The 15964-nt window shown below is 48.1% G+C and overlaps 1 protein-coding gene across 1 annotated transcript in view; it reads left to right on the top strand.

The window, feature by feature from the left end:
- The window catches only part of LOC132589054 (unconventional myosin-X-like), a 124946-nt gene that overhangs the window by 65422 nt on the left and 43560 nt on the right, over nucleotides 1-15964 (top strand). Inside the window, exons 21-23 of the mRNA XM_060261611.1 lie at nucleotides 11033-11139; nucleotides 14150-14455; nucleotides 15860-15902. Of these exons, the coding sequence (XP_060117594.1) occupies nucleotides 11033-11139; nucleotides 14150-14455; nucleotides 15860-15902 (456 nt within the window). The remainder of the gene's footprint in view (nucleotides 1-11032; nucleotides 11140-14149; nucleotides 14456-15859; nucleotides 15903-15964) is intronic.

Genomic DNA, 15964 nt, shown 5'->3' with positions numbered 1-15964 from the left:
TAAAATGAAAAGGTAGTAGGTGATATGAAATACCTCTGCCTAAGACCTTGGAGGACAGACAAAACTGGCCTTGATGGACCAATGTTCTGATGGAGGAGGGGAGGAAAAGGAAGTTTGGATTTTTACCCCACCCTTCACTCAGAGTCTCAGAGCAGTTTACAATCTCCTTCCCTTCCTCTCCCCGCAGTGGACACTCTGTGAGGTAGGTGGGGCTAGGAGAGCTCTGAGAGAGCTGCTCTTGAGAGAACAACTCTGGGAACCATGACTGAACCAAGGTCACTCAGCAGCTGCATGTGAAGGATTGGGGAATTAAACCCGATTCTCCAGATTAGTCCACCACTCTTAACTGCTGCACCAGACTGGCTCTCTGAAGTATGTCAGCTTCATGGATCCATGTGGTGGCCTAGATTGTCCAGTGCTCTGATTCAGAGCCAAGTGTCTCCTTGCATATGCTGACCTCATCGTAGCTTCCCTCCACCCTTGCAGTGAGGCACTCATTACAGTAGCAGTCATCTGTGGTGCAGGTGGGCACAAGAATGGCATTTAGTGTGCAACTGGCTTGGCAAGCTTCTGCTAATGCAAACTCAGCTAAATGAAGAAAAAGCAGTTCAGTATATATATATATATATTTTTGTCAGGACCAACAAATTGCTTTCCCTCCCCTCTTCTAAGTGTGCAAATCAACAGTCTGTAATTGCAGGCCTGATGTAATTTCATCGCTAGGCATGCAGCCAACAAAGAACTTCGGAGATGAATCTTGGTCTCATGCCGACATTTATGTCACTGCATGGGAGAGAGATTTTGGTTTAAAATAATTCTATAGCACACATCAAAGTGGATTTAAAACTATTTAATTCATAGGGATTTTAAGGGTGCAGGGGACTGTTCTTAAGTAGGGTTGCCAAGTCCAATTCAAGAAATATCTGGGGACTTTGGGGGTGGAGCCAGGAGACTTTGGGGGCGGAGCCAGGAGCAAGGGTGTGGCAAGCATAATTGAACTCCAAAGGGAGTTCTGGCCATCACATGTAAAGGGACAGCACACCTTTTAAAATGTCTTCCTTCCGTAGAAAATAATGAAGGATAGGGGCACCTTCTTTTGGGGCTCATAGAATTGGACCCCCTGGTCCAATCCTTTTGAAAGTTAGGGGGTATTTGGGGAAGAGGCACTAGATGCTATACTGAAAATTTGGCGCCTCTAGCTCAAAAAACAGCCCCCTCAGAGCCCCTGATACCCACAGATCAATTCCCCATCATTCCCTATGGGAATCGTTCATGGAGGTGCATGATGGCTGTGGGGGTGGGGCTTCCCCCGCCGGCCAGCTGGCTGGGGGAGGGGGGAAGCCTGTAAAACCGGGGGATCCCCCTCTGGGATCCTGGGATTGGGAAGCCTATTCTTAAGTCTTGCATTTTTTGCATTTCTGCATACTGAGAAAATGCAGAATTTAATCTTGGCAACATCGTGTTCAGAACCCAGTTCAGAATATCAATTGTTTTTTAAAAAAAAAAAAAAACACGTTAATTTCTAATTCTTAAAGGCTTGAAAGATTGGCTTGAAAGCAAGTGAGATCCTTCCTCTCCCCAAACTCTGCTCTCCCCAGGCCTCCACTGCTAGTTCTCTAGGAATTTCCCAAGCCAGAGCTAGCAACAGGGATGTAGCCAGCGGTGGGGCACAGGGGCGATGCCCCCTATAGAATCTGCAGCACCCCCACCCAATTTCCCCCGATCTTCCCCTCAGCATCAACAGGGGGACAGCATGACAGTCAATAGCATCTCAGATAGACCAGCAACTTGCTGAGAGAAAGTCCTGTTGTTCTCAGTGGAGTCAAAGGTTAGCTGTCTGTACACCAGCCCCTGTGCCCTGCTGCTGGCTACAGCCCTGGCTGGAAACCCTATAAAGGGACACCCAATGCTGTCAGCATGCCTGTGTCAGGAGAGAGTAGATCTGAAATAATTGATCCCAGCTGGCTGTGTTGGAAGGCTATTGTGAGCTGCTGAGATTCCTTTCTGAGACACTGGGTTCTCTGCGGCTGGAAAGGCTCAAGTTTTATTATGTTTTGCAGGTTGGACTACCCCAGGGCAGAAGCTGTGGGAGGAAGCTTGCGCGCTCTTGTCCCTGCAGCTAGGAAAGCCAGAGGGCCTGCCACTAGTGAGGATAGAAATTAAACTGCTTCCTGCATGCCAAGTATTTGAAGTTAATAAATCAGCCTTGGAGCCATTAAGTAGAACAGGCTCAGTGGCTGGTGTACAGACAGCTAACCTTTGATCCCACGGAGAACAATAGGACTTTCTCAGCAAGTTGCTGGTCTGTCTGAGATGCTGTTGACTGTCATGCCATCCTTCTGTTGAGGGGAGACCTGGTCATTTTGCAGCACTAGAACCCTACTTCAAAGGCTTTCCTTTGCAGGGCGAGCAAGAGGAAGGGCAAAGGGCTGGATGAAATTACTATACTGGCCTTCAGAAGGAAAAATAGGTGAATGACTTCCCCTTGATGCTTGGTGGGAGAGGAAATGTTCACAGGTCCATGTGGACAAGAGTGCAGGATTTTTTTTTCATTCTGCCCTTTGGACAATTATTATAAAAGCCTATTTAAATACGTATAAACATGAATAAATAGAATAAGATGCCTATAAGCTAGTAAGGGAAAAGAAGATTGGTTGCCTAATTCTTGTCACCCAGAAGGGACTGCAGTCCCATTTCAGAAATGGCTTTGCCCATCTCCAGTTATGAAAACAGCAAGCTGAAAAGGGCGGTGAGTGCATGCCACAGTCTGCCTAGGAAGTTTCCCTGGCAAGGCTGCATGTGTATCTGATGAGGGGGGGAGGCATCCCGTCAGACTTCTGCGGCTCTCATTCCAACTCTCCCATTTTTGCTGGTGTCTTTTGCCTGTTGGCAGTGCAGATGGAGAAAGTAGTCGCAGGGCCTCAGCAATGGGCACATACTGGGCAGGACCAGAAGCAGCCTCAGCACAGGGTTCTTTGTTGGGTTTGGCTAGAGCCTTGAACAGAGGTCCTCTGTAGGCATGGGGTGCTTTATGAGTAAGGACAGGCACCCTGTTCAGGCAATTCTGGTTTGGGGCTCTGACAGGAATATCCCTTAGCCCTCAAAGGCCATTCCAAACTGTATTTGCCCCTAAATATGCACTCAAAAAGAATCTGCAGCCAGTCTTGACCATCTGATGAGGGCACCTGTGTGATGATCCCAAACATCTTGACAGGGGCCAATTCACACGTTATAACATCCTCATGTTGCACACAAAAGAACATAAGAGAAGCCATGTTGGATCAGGCCATTGGCCCATCCAGTCCAGCACTCTGTCACACAGGGGCGAAAAAAACCAGGTGCCATCAGGAGGTCCACCAATGGGGCCAGGACACTAGAAGCCCTCTCACTGTTCCCCATTTCCATGTTTCTGCCATGTGTCTTGTTGACAGATGTGCTCTAGGTAATTCCATGCTTGGAACTGAATTGCAAAGTGCGCAGGGGCCCAATTCAGATCAGGACTACAGTGCACAGCCTAAGCCTTTTACTCTGATGCTGATTCCTGTTACAGGGAGTTGTTATTTGGCCTGTTGTAGAAAACTGATGGGTTGTACTGAAGTTTCTCAGTGGGGCAAAGAGTGGCTCCTGGAGCTATTTCAGGTCAGAAAATGGCATGGGGAAAAGGCATCTCCTTACAGTCTTGATCTGAATTGGGTCCCTGCATGTCTGGGAATTAAGTTCCAAGTACAGAATGGCTAGACTAGAGCATGTCTATCAGCAGCACTTGTTGGGAGATGTGAGGACTTGTAACATGCGAATCAGCCTCATTCATAAGTAAGATTTTTAGGTGTATATCTAAGGAACGTAATGTATAGAGAGGTCCTTCGCATTCCTGGCATAAGGCCAGGAAGAGGGATCTTCTAGTGAGCATCATTAAGGTAACAGGAAGAAGTCTGCACAATATATTTTATGGTCTTCGTTCAGGGTGCTATAATGTAGTATTTGAGTGCCCCAAGGTAAGCTTGCTGTCACGGCTGGGGCCGGGTCAGGCAAAGTCCAGGGGCAGTCCGAGGTCTGTAGCCAGTAAGCAGGAGGGTCCGAGGCGCCAAATCCGAATCACTGTACAAGTATCGCAGGTCCGAGGTCCAGAAGCCGAGGTCAGGGAATCCAGAAGTCACAAGCCAAAGTCAGGGAGTCCAGAAACCAAAGTCAAGCCGGAGTGGATGCTAGAACGTCAGGGAGATGACTAGTTGCTTCCACAAAGCCTCCTCCCAACGCCTACAGCTATATAGCCCTCTGCTGGCTGTTGCCCATTTGGGCTAATTGCTGGCTCAGAGGCAGCCAGGATCCTGTTACAACTCACGCATCCTTGCTCTTAGAAGGGCCAGAATCCTCTCAAAACTCAGGGCTCAGGGAGCGTCTTGCTTGTGAGCGTGCCGCCCTCCTCCGATCCCTGAGGTCCTGACGGAGGCGGTCACGCACATGCGCCACCCGAGAGGGCGAAGCAGGGGGGCTGGGATCTTCTCCAGCAGGAGGCAGGGGCACTGGTGCAGGTGGCAGGGGCACAGTTTCTTCTGAAGGCTCCACTTCCTCTGCAGGGTCCCCAGCACCCATGTCACTTGCCACCTTTCTACTGAACGTGCTCCTGTGCCTTTGTATATCCCGACCCACAGAAATTAAGCAGGTGAAAGTTTTTCCTGGCATAGAGTTAAGTGGCTAGGGGTGCCGACTACCTGGAGAAATGATGTCCTGGCCTTTTAATATGGATTTGATAGATAGAAACAGGCAATTGAAGCTTCTTGTGAAGCCACTGAGAACTAGCTAGCTAGCTAGCTTTATTTTTGGAGCAACACACCCCAATCCTCTTAGACTTGTTCTGTTCCTATACTCTTGAAGCCTCCAGTGTGTTTTTTGATGGCTTTGTGAGTGATTTCTGGGGAGAGTGAGGCACGTGAATACTCTTGAGCATGACTACGGGGTTGTACGCATGCTGGGCAGAGTGGTAGCTGGACAGGGAAGGAGAGGGAAATGCTTCCTGTAAAACATATTCAAAAGGAATTTCTATACCAACCAATTGTTCAACAGAGGAAGGAAAAGGATTAGTATAAGGAACTGTGGAACACAGGAAAGGAAGGGGAAGGCGGGATGGTCTTTCTGTTTCTTATTAAGAATAACAGCTGCCTTTTGTCAGTTGTTGAGGTTTTGAGTTTTTCTAGCTAACAATGCAAGTTTGGAAGAGAATGGGGGAATTATTAATGTTTCTTAAGAACAAGTCACTGCTGGAACGAGAGACATAACATTTCTGGCCACCAGCTCTGCCTTTCACACCAGGGTCTCCATGAAGTTCTGGCTTTTGTCTCAGACTTGGGTTTGGTTTTAATTCAGAAGCACTCCCCCTCCCCAATGCATGATTATAGCCATGTGTTCAGCACCTGTTTGAGCTTTAAATATATATGTATACACACAGTGGCGTAGCTAGGGCTTTCGGGGCCCGGGGCCCAAGATTTATGTGGGCCCCCCTACGTGTGTGCACGCCGCCGGAAACAGGAAGTGACGTCACTTCCGGTGACGGCAAGCCACCGCCGGAAACAGGAAGTGACATCACTTCCTGTGACATCATCCCCCCCCCCGCGCCACCTGCCGGAAACGGGAAGTGACATCACTTCCTGTGACATCACTTCCCCCAAATGACATCATTTCCCCCAAATGCCACTGCCGGAAACAGGAAGTGACTTCACAGCACTTCCTGTGACGTCCCCAACAATCCCCCAAATATCACCGCCGGAAACAATTTTGTTCTCAAATCCTGTATATACTTCATCAGTATATGGGATAAGGCACTTTCTCAACTGTGCTGCATAATGCAGCCTATTTATTTTGTCCTGTTTGCTCTGTTGGCTCTATCTGCGCCACCTTCATCACTGTCACTAATAACACAGGTCAAGATGCAGGACAGGAACCCGGAAGTGACCGACAGGCTGCTTCAGCGGGCCGCTGCGCCGCCCCCCTGGGTCCCACAACGATGGGACCGATGCCACAGGGACGGGCTCGAAACACTCTATAACCCCTCAAAAGAACAGCAGTCTAGCTCGCTTCCCCCGAGCCCTGCCGCCATAAGCCTCAAGGGGGCTCATTTTGCGGCATCTCCCGGCAGGAGGGTGGCATCCGCACGGGACACATATCAAATGAAAGAGGGGGCGCAGGGCTATCAGAAACAGCCGGCGGAGGGAGTCGGGAGACCACCCCACTGGGGGATCCACACCCCGAAAGTGATGAAGGTGGCGCAGATAGAGCCAACAGAGCAAACAGGACAAAATAAATAGGCTGCATTATGCAGCACAGTTGAGAAAGTGCCTTATCCCATATACTGATGAAGTAAATACAGGATCTGAGAACAAAATTGCACCAGAAGACACAAACACAAAGCTCCCTTACACTGAATCAGTGCTTGGGTCCACCAAAGTCAGTATTGTCCACTCCAGTCACAAACACAAAGCTCCCTTACACTGAATCAGTGCTTGGGTCCACCAAAGTCAGTATTGTCACATAAGAACATAAGAGAAGCCATGTTGGATCAGGCCAATGGCCCATCCAGTCCAACACTCTGCGTCACATAAGAACATAAGAGAAGCCCTGTTGGATCAGGCCAGTGGCCCATCCAGTCCAACACTCTGTGTCACATAAGAACATAAGAGAAGCCCTGTTGGATCAGGCCAGTGGCCCATCCAGTCCAACACTCTGCATCACATAAGAACATAAGAGAAGCCCTGTTGGATCAGGCCAGTGGCCCATCCAGTCCAACACTCTGTGTCACATAAGAACATAAGAGAAGCCCTGTTGGATCAGGCCAGTGGCCCATTCAGTCCAACACTCTGTGTCACATAAGAACATAAGGAGGGAGGGAGGGAGGGAAGGAAGGAAGGAAGGAAGGAAGGAAGGAAGGAAGGAAGGAAGGAAGGAAGGAAGGAAGGAAGGAAGGAAGGAAGGAAGGAAGGAAGGAAGGAAGGAAGGAAGGAAGGAAGGAAGGAAGGAAGGAACTTCTGGCACCAGCAAAAACAAATGCAATTTGGAAGAGCCATAATTCATTGCATACAGTTCATAAACAGATAGGTGGCAGAGCTGCTCCCCTTTTAGGCTTTCTGTTGAAAAGGCAGGCAGGCAGGAATGGGGGAACTCACACTGACCCTCCCACAATAGCCAGCTGCCACCACCTCCCGCCCCAGGATTGCTACCTCAAGCAGCCTTCCATATGCCAGTTGAGTCCCCTGCTCTTTCTTTTCATTTTGAGTTTGTATTCATTTTCAATCTTTTTTAAAAAATTCAGCTACACTATTGATATAAGCATGCATAAAAATAAAAAGGAGGGGGTATTGTGATGCCAGCAATGATGATAGAACCCTCCCTTGAAAATCCTGATTATTTAAGGCATGTGTGGAAGAAAACAAACTGACTCCACAACTGTGAAAAGGCAGAGGGAGGGCAGATGTGCAAAAAAAAATCCCATGTCCAAAACTATTCCAGTTTTTGTGGATTGACTGCCAAGAAAATCAGGAGTAAATCAAGCATGTGGAAAAGCCCTTTATCCTCACACCCTGATACAAAATAAATGAATGAACATTTGTAAAGGATATATTCATGTAGCATTTACTGCAAATCTCTTTACAATACAGGAAGCAGTCCTTGCTGAGTTTGTGCATAGTAGATTGTGGGGCCTGGAATGATCGTAGAAGCAGTAGAGTTGGGGGGGGGGTGTGGTCAGTAGTACAGCATGTGCTTTGGATGCAGAACATCCCAGGTTCAGTGGCTGGCATCTCCAGTTAAGAGAGTCAGATATCAGAGGATGAGGAAGAGCTTTGGTGGAGATCCTGCCAGAGTAGACAATGAGGATGTTGGCAGACCAACAGTCTGGCTCAGTATAAGGCAGCTTCATATGCTCAGTATGAGTATAAACTAACTTGAGCAATTGAACAATTTGGCATTCTCACAGTGAACACAGCATTGGGTGTGTGTGTGTGTGTGTGTGTGTGTGTGTGAGAGAGAGAGAGAGAGAGAGAGAGAGAGAGAGAGCGCATTCTAAATCATATGGGACTGTAGTTCTAACTCAGCTCTAAATTCTTCAGCCTACCTCTATAGAGCAGTGCATTTCTCTTAAGGGTTAGTCAGAAGCTGCAGAAAGGATTGATTGTGGTAAAGATATGAATCTTGGAATTGGTAGGCACAGAACTTTCAGAAGTGCATGGAGCCACAGTAACTTGACCACGCTTCCCCAGTTCTTACCTGCTTCCAGGGCGGCGGCGGCGAGGGCGGCCCAGGCGGCAGCCCCCAGCCCCAAGGACAAGACCCTCCCCCCGCCACGGGAGAAGCCCGAGGAGGCTGGTGCGCATGCTGCCGCATGCGCGCCTTCAATCTGAGGCGAGGGAGCGACGACTCCGAGCGAGAGAGGAGAAAAGCGACGGACGCGGGCGGCGCGCCTTCCCCGCGCTTTGCTTAATGCTTTCAATTGTGTGAGTGAGTGACTGAGGGGGAAAAAAGGGGGAGGGGGGAAGGGAAGGGAACGAGGAGCCCTGCGTGCGCGCGCCGCTCCCCACCCCCTTCTTCCGCCGTGCGCGCGCGCTCCCCCTCACGCTGTCGGGCGCCGCAGGCGCTTCCATTCTTTTTCTCCCCCCCCCTTTCAGCGCAGGCGCAGCAATGTCACGGCCATTGTTTTGGGGGCCCCCTTGCCAACGCGTGGACCCCCAGACCTGGGGCGGGCCGCCCTTCCCGCCCCCCCCTCTCTACGCGTCTGTATACACATAGGTTGCATCCGAATGCTCTTCCCGCCCACCCCCTTGGTTCTGATGTACTAATCAGGGGTATGCACGCAAAAAAATCAGCTTTTTTTAGATTTGGGTCCATTGGATCCGAAAAATATTGGTATTTTCTGATATTCCCAAATCTCAGTATTCATATGATATTGGGATTTGGGTAAATAATTGGGAAACCTGAATTTATTCAGCATTTAAAAATGCCTTCCCTTTTCTCTCTGGAGTTGCACCGCCTCAGTGCCTCAGTGGCACACTTACACAAGTGAAGTGAAGGCATTTTACAATTAAATGCCTTCCCTTCACTCAGAATTGCGCTGCCTCGGTAGCATGCCTCTGCAAAGGTGTGACTCAGCAATATAGCTGGCCCAAATAAAAACTGAATAATATCGGCTTTTATTTAGTCCAGCTATATTGTTAGCCGAATCAGATTGGCTAATCTGCCCTCAGCGGAATAAACACCTGAAAAATACCCAAAGGGTATCCTAGTGCTAATTTAGTACATTAAAAGTCCTTAAATTACATGACATCCACACTGATTTTTTTTACAATTTCTAGTGTATTTATATGATAGTGTATTTATATAGAATCCTCTTGTGCTCCTGGTTTGGAACTTCAGATGTAAGTAGGAAGTGTGGAAAGAAGACTTTGCAAGAGGAGGTGTAGTTTAGTGCAGAAGAACCATGTGCTCCCAGCATTGTATAAGGAAAAGGGGCAAAGATAGTGATCCTGACATTGGCCATGCTTTCCTCCCCTTCTGCAACACAGGAGGTCAGAAGACTGGGATGAGGCTGATCCTTCGGGTCACAATGAGGCCTATCAGGATATATAGCAGTAATGCATCTGATTGAAGGGCATTGGGTGGGGTGAGCTTCACAGAAATGCAGCTCACACTGTTTTGCTGGTTTGTCTTAACTTCTGTCTTGGCTTCTGAAAGGGAGCACCCATGAATCCATTGGCATCTGTAGCCTTCTTTTGGTGCAAGCAAGGAAGACTAAGCACAGATGCAGGTGACAGAAGATGAGATTTTCATGTTCCTTCTTGACTCCTCTTCAGCTCCAATGAGACTTCATTCAAAATGCAAGAGGATCTTGGAAGAGAGAGCCTTGTCAGGGATTACTCTCTACCTGCCCCCCCCCCTCAGATTTATTACTCTTTTGATGTATTTGATGGAGTGCATCCAGATCTGATAATTAGTAGCAAGTGTTGGAGTAAATGGAGTAAAACTAAACAGGATGATAAAAGGGGTGCGTGGGCAAGGAAGAGATCGGATTTCATGAAACGCCAGTGTCAGAATATTAAGTCTATCACTAACAAGGTACTGAAGGATCCAGCAGAATTATAATAGGGTTTTCATTTCCCCTTTCTGGTTAACCAGCATCCGTCAAAGCCAGAAGTGTAGGCTTAGTGATACAAACTGGACTGAAAGTCCTAAAGAGAGTGGCTTCAGGATGCTGGGGGCTTTTTTTGTGTAAAACATGCATGACCTCACTTTCTGTGAAACAACTCAAACCCAAGTTGGTATACTGTCTAGGTACGCTTGAAGCAGCAGAACAACGACCTGATATTGTGCATGGTAGAATAGCTCTTGGAGGGATTAGATGGAAGAGCAGGCAGTGGCTGTGAGGAGGAATCCTACTACTAGACTGGGAGCTGGGGGAAGGCTGGCACTGAGGCTGTAGACGCAAAGAAGCTGGGGGAAATATGTGAGAATTAGCCACAGTGCTCTGTGTTGGGCTCTGGAAAGATTCTCACTTCCCTCCCCCTTCCCTTTCTTGGAATGGACACCTTGGCATAGTTATGCCTGCCATCGTCTGCATTTTCCTCACAGTGGGCTGGACAAGGACATCCTGTCCCTCTGCCTCTTTCAAACTCTGGAAATACAGGTCCTTAGCAGCTTTGGAAGTTATCGCTACGCTGCAGGAAGGGTTAATAAAAAGTTGAGAGCAGTGCAGCCTCCTCCTCCTCTCTTTTTCCTCTCCCTGCCCCCCCCCCTCCTTTTAATCCTTGAGCACCGTGTGGAAGAGGGTGCGGGGGCTGGGCTCAGTTTGGCTCTTCTCCCTGCACAACTTTCCCCTTGCACATCAGCAAAGGGAAGGCTGGCAGAGCAAGGACGGCTCCAGCACAGGAGCATTAAAGGAGCCCTCTGTGTCTTGTTACGGCAGGCGGGCAGGCATGGGACCTGCTGGTGCTGCTTGGGACTTGCTCTTTCCTCTCTTTGTGTTTGGTGAAACTCCTCCCCGGGGTACCAGGTTTTCCTGAAGGAGGCTCTGGAGCAAAAACTGGAGAAGGCCCGGGAAGAGGAGCTGAGGAAGGCGGCGACCATCATCCGAGCCCACGTCCTGGGCTACATGGCAAGGTCAGTGCCTCTCTTGCTTTGCAGGAATGCTCTCTGCCTGCCAGGTTTCTCTCCATTCAGCCTCCCTGCTCCGAGCTGGGCTTCCCCCTGCACTCTCCTTCCCCGCCCCCCTCTTGAAAGCTGAGCCCTTCCAACAGGCCACTGCCTGCAAAGTTATCAGTCTGTCCCGTCTCTCCCCTGCCTGTTGTTTCTCGCCTCTTGTAAAACTGCTCTGTGCCGATCCCCAGCTCTCCCTATCATGCTGTCTGCATTCATTGTCCTCACTGCTATCACTTGACAATAGCATAAAAACCCAGAAAGGTCTTCCTTCCAGATACTTCCCTCTCTAGTTCCTGCTTCCCTGAGAGACAGTCGTGACTACAGAGAAAGAAAGGAACTGTGACCAAGCTGGTTCCTTGTTGCTGTTGTACCCACTTCTGTCTTGGCTCCCTTGTCCCTGCCTGTTTGCTGTTATCTCTCTATAGTCTGCAGCACAGGCCTTCGTCTCAGCTTGTTCTGGCCAATTGCTTTGCATGCCCGTTAGGACAATCACCTGCCCTGCACAGAGACTGTGGTGTTGCTGCGCAAGAGTAGCTCAGGCAGTGTGTATTCCAGAGCGCAGTGCACAGTGCAGAAGCTGGATCTGGGCACAGAATGCAATATCCTGAAGATCTCATTTTTAATGTTAAAAACAAAGTTTCTAGCCTTCTTTATGATTACAGAGGGAGACTTGGAAGTGTGCGGACAGTGCCTGGTGCAAAATCATTGGCTGGGAGAAGGTGGGGGGGGGGAGGGGGGAGAATTTCCAGCAGGTGGGGCTTCAACACACTGCATAGTCGAGCCACCAGCGAGCCTGCAGCAAACGTGGACTATTGCACCCTTCTTAAATCTTCGTTCGCGAAGCCAAGCCGAGAGAGAGTCATGGTGAAGGGCTATCACAAACAAAACAAACTATGCAAATATTCAAGATATAGCTAGACTCTGGTTGCAGACATGGAACTCCCAAGGTGTGAAAAGCCATTTTACTCCAAATCTGCTGGATTCTTTTCGTGTTTTGAGGGTGCCTAGATGATGGGGGGGGGGGTTGCTGCTGATGCTGCTACAATTATCACGATTGCCGTTACCATTGAAGGATGTGTTCTGCAAGTTTTAAAAAAAATTGCACTAATAACCAAAATTCAGTGGCCAAAAAACTGTTAATTCTGTAATCGGATTATATTAGGCAAGTGTCTGTTTTGAATAATTCCTCTTGCTTCTGTTTAGAGAAAAGGGATCAAAGACCGAAGCAGAGCCGGATCTACTGTTAAGCTAGCTCTGGCTGCAGATGCTGGGGTACTATTAATGAGCCACAGATTGTCTATTCAGGAAGTAGGATGTTGCTATTAGGGCTCTCTACGCTACAGTCTCTCAGGCCATGTCTACCGTTGAAGCCCTGGCTGCAGGAAATTCCGCTCTGCCTTTTGAAGAGCCTTCCAACTTGGAAGGCTTCTTCCAAGCAGACGGCTTCTGTTTTTTTAAAAACCAACCTTTTAATGTCATCTTGCTTAATCCTGAGATCTCATCGGGATCTGTGCACACACTTTCGAGCTGATCTTTGGAATGTCATGTGCTAAAAAAATAGAAAATGATAACTGAGATTCTCAGAGGCTGTTGAAATCCATGTCAAAATCAATTTCTTAGTGTGTGGTCACAGATTTGCAGGTTACATGGTGCCCTGATAGTTCTACATAAAATATCAAACAGGAAGAGAAGTAACTATCAGTGTGTTTGCTGAAACAGCAACGTGTTTCTTGTTGTTTGCATGATATTTTTGTTAAACTGCAGCAGTTTTAACAAAACTGCAGCCCTAATTCCTTGTATGCATCTTGCCACACCTGCAGTCTGAAATGATGCAGTCCAAACATGGCTTTACCATCTGTGGTGTATGAAAACTTGCCCTTTGATAGCCCACTGGTGATGTACTGCCACTGTTCTACAAAAAAGATTAATATGTACCAGTTCTTCAGTTTGATTCCCCTTAATAGGGATGTCAGCTGGCTGGATTCCTAGTCCTATCAACACTGTCATATCATACACAGATAAAAAGAACTAGCTTTGGATTGCCAGGAATGTTGGTTTTGGAACCTAGAACCCAGTTATTTTCTGTATTTCTCTATCCCTGCAGGTTGGCCATGGAGAAAGGTAGTGCTGGGCATGTCTGTCTAATAAATAACAGCCAGCCCTGATTGTGTATCTGTGCAGAGAGGAGCCTGGCTTCTAGGCAGATGAACTCCAGCCACTGCCCGTTAATCCTTGTATTTTAGGCTAGCAAGCAGTGTGACTGCATGGAAATGTCTATATAAAGATCTGTAGTGATTAGGCAGATATTAAAAGAAGACCAAGACATAAAATTATCCTCATAGATAGAAGAATGTGCCATTTTTGTCATGAGGTTTCCTCGTATGCAAGGTGACAAGTGCGTCTTTTGTCACCTCAGAGTTCTTGCACTTTTCTCTGCTGAACAACAAGTCAAAGCCAGTTTGGTGTAGTGGTTAAGTGTGTGGACTCCTATCTGGGAGAACCGGGTTTGATTCCCCACTTCTCCACTTGCACCTGCTAGCATGGCCTTGGGTCAGCCATAGCTCTGGCAGAGGTTGTCCTTGAAAGGGCAGCTGCTGTGAGAGCCCTCTCAGCCCCACCCACCTCACAGGGTGACTGTTGTGGGGGAGGAAGATATGGGAGATTGTAAGCCGCTCTGAGTCTCTGATTCAGAGAGAAGGGCGGGGTATAAATCTGCAATTCTTCTTCTTCAAAGCAGGAAATGAGTGGCCCTAAGAGAACGAAGCCTGGGATATTCTCAAAATTTAGAAAATGGGTGGGTGACAGATGCAAGGAAAAGGCTGGGGGGAGGGAAACCTTTCTTGAGGAAGAGCAGCTGTGGTTCTGTGTGATGCAACATGACTCAGATCATGTCAAGGCAGATGCTGGGGAGAAGCTAATGAGGGGAGACCACTGACTGAATGTAACCTCCATCTTCTTCCTTTTGATTCAGGAAGAGATATCAAAGGGTCCTTGCGAGTGTTGTAATAATCCAGAAGAATTATCGTGCTCACTTCTGGAAGAGGTCTCTCCTGCGTCTGAAGGCGTCTGCCATTGTTCTACAGAAACACTGGCGTGGACAGTTGGCACGAAGCCTCTATCAACACCTGCTACAGGAAGAGCAGAGGCAGAAACAGGAAGCCGAGGAGCAGAGGCGGCAAGAGGAAGAGAGGATTAAAAAGGAGGAAGAGGAAAGACAATGGCAAGAAGAGAAGGAGCATAAGAGGAAGCAGTTGGAGGAAGAAGAGGAGAAGAAACGGTACAAGGCAGCTCTATTTCTGAGGCATAGTTTTTTCAAACTAGCAGCTGTGATGCTAAATCTGAATCTGGGCTGTACCACTTCAGTTTGTGGGTAGCCGTTTGCATGACTGAGTAGTCCTTCACATAAAAGTGGTTCCAGGAACACAGAAAACAGAATGGCAGGAAGAAGGATGGTAGTTTAGCCTTCTCCCTGATGTGTGTTTAATTCCACCTCCCATGAGAGAGCATTTAATTGTTTGAGCCACACCTGCAGTCTGAAATGATGCAGTCCAAATGTGGCTTTACCATCTGCGGTGTATGAAAACTTGCCCTTTGATAGCCCACTGGTGATATGAAGTGCTCACAGCACTTAAAAAACCTACTACATTTTGCAAGACGGTTCTGCATAATTACAATTCTGCAAAGTCAGGGGAAGGGACAAAGCCATGCAGAGTGCTAAAGCCCTAGAAATCAACCCAATGACCTACCCCTCCTCCTCCAGGGTTTCTCTGTACATTTTTGAGCCCAGCTTCACTCCCTGTGCCAGTACCAAATTCCACAACTGTGGAACTATGGTAGATACACAGCTTTGCATCATCCAGATGGCAGCTCCCCGTGCTCCAGGGTTGGTGTGACGTCACTAATACTGGACCCCCTTGAAGAAATAGAGCTGTGCCAGCTGCACAGCCTGCTGTGTTCCCATGATGGTTTCTACAAGTCGGGAACATCACTGAAGTTCACTGTAGAAGCACTTAAGTTCCTGAAATGATACCTTAACGGGACCACCTTGAGTCTGTCAGGGGGTCTGAGAACCAAACCAGATGAGATACAGGAAGGGCTGTGTCTTCCCCTGTTCCGCTATGATGTTTCCCAAACCTGGTTTGGTACAGTCTCTTTTGGAGTATCCATTAAGAGATTTCGCATGCTGTGTGAAATGGAACGTGCCTATTTTGTTGTTGTTCCGAAGTATTGGTGTGTATGTGAGGGTGGGGGGAATCCAGTTTTCTGAACACCCAGTCCTTCGATTTGGTGTAATGTAACAAATCCCCTTGGTTTAGCAGTTTTGCTTTTGTTCACTTAATTTTTAACCAGGCTAATATATGGGCCACTGAGATAGCATTGCAATTGAAGACTTCATTAATTTCAACCGTGGCAAATGTGAGATCATATCATAAGCCTGTTCTTTTTAGCTGCAGCTCTTTGTTGTGCTTGGTTTGATAAACGGGGCAAATGGGCTGGGGGAGACCTCAGTGCCACATTGTCATCCTCCTCCCCCCCAGTCACAGCACTCCCAATCCTCTGGATGAAAAGGCAGAGCAAAGCAACACTGGGTGTGAGAGAGTGCAAGTGTCCCACAATGCAGCCTCTGACATGCTGGACTGTGCAAGTTATTGATGGAAGGGTTTTTTTGTCCTTTTTTTAGCAGAGGAAAAGAGCAACTGGAAGCCACACTGCAGATGGCGCAGGTATGTGCTGTCGTCTCATTTGTTCTGTCTTTTCTTCCAGGGCTCTGCAAGAGAAGACAAGG

The sequence above is a fragment of the Heteronotia binoei genome, chromosome 21 (genome assembly GCF_032191835.1).
Source record: "Heteronotia binoei isolate CCM8104 ecotype False Entrance Well chromosome 21, APGP_CSIRO_Hbin_v1, whole genome shotgun sequence".
Lineage (NCBI taxonomy): Eukaryota > Metazoa > Chordata > Lepidosauria > Squamata > Gekkonidae > Heteronotia > Heteronotia binoei.
This window is presented reverse-complemented; position numbering and strand designations above follow the sequence as displayed.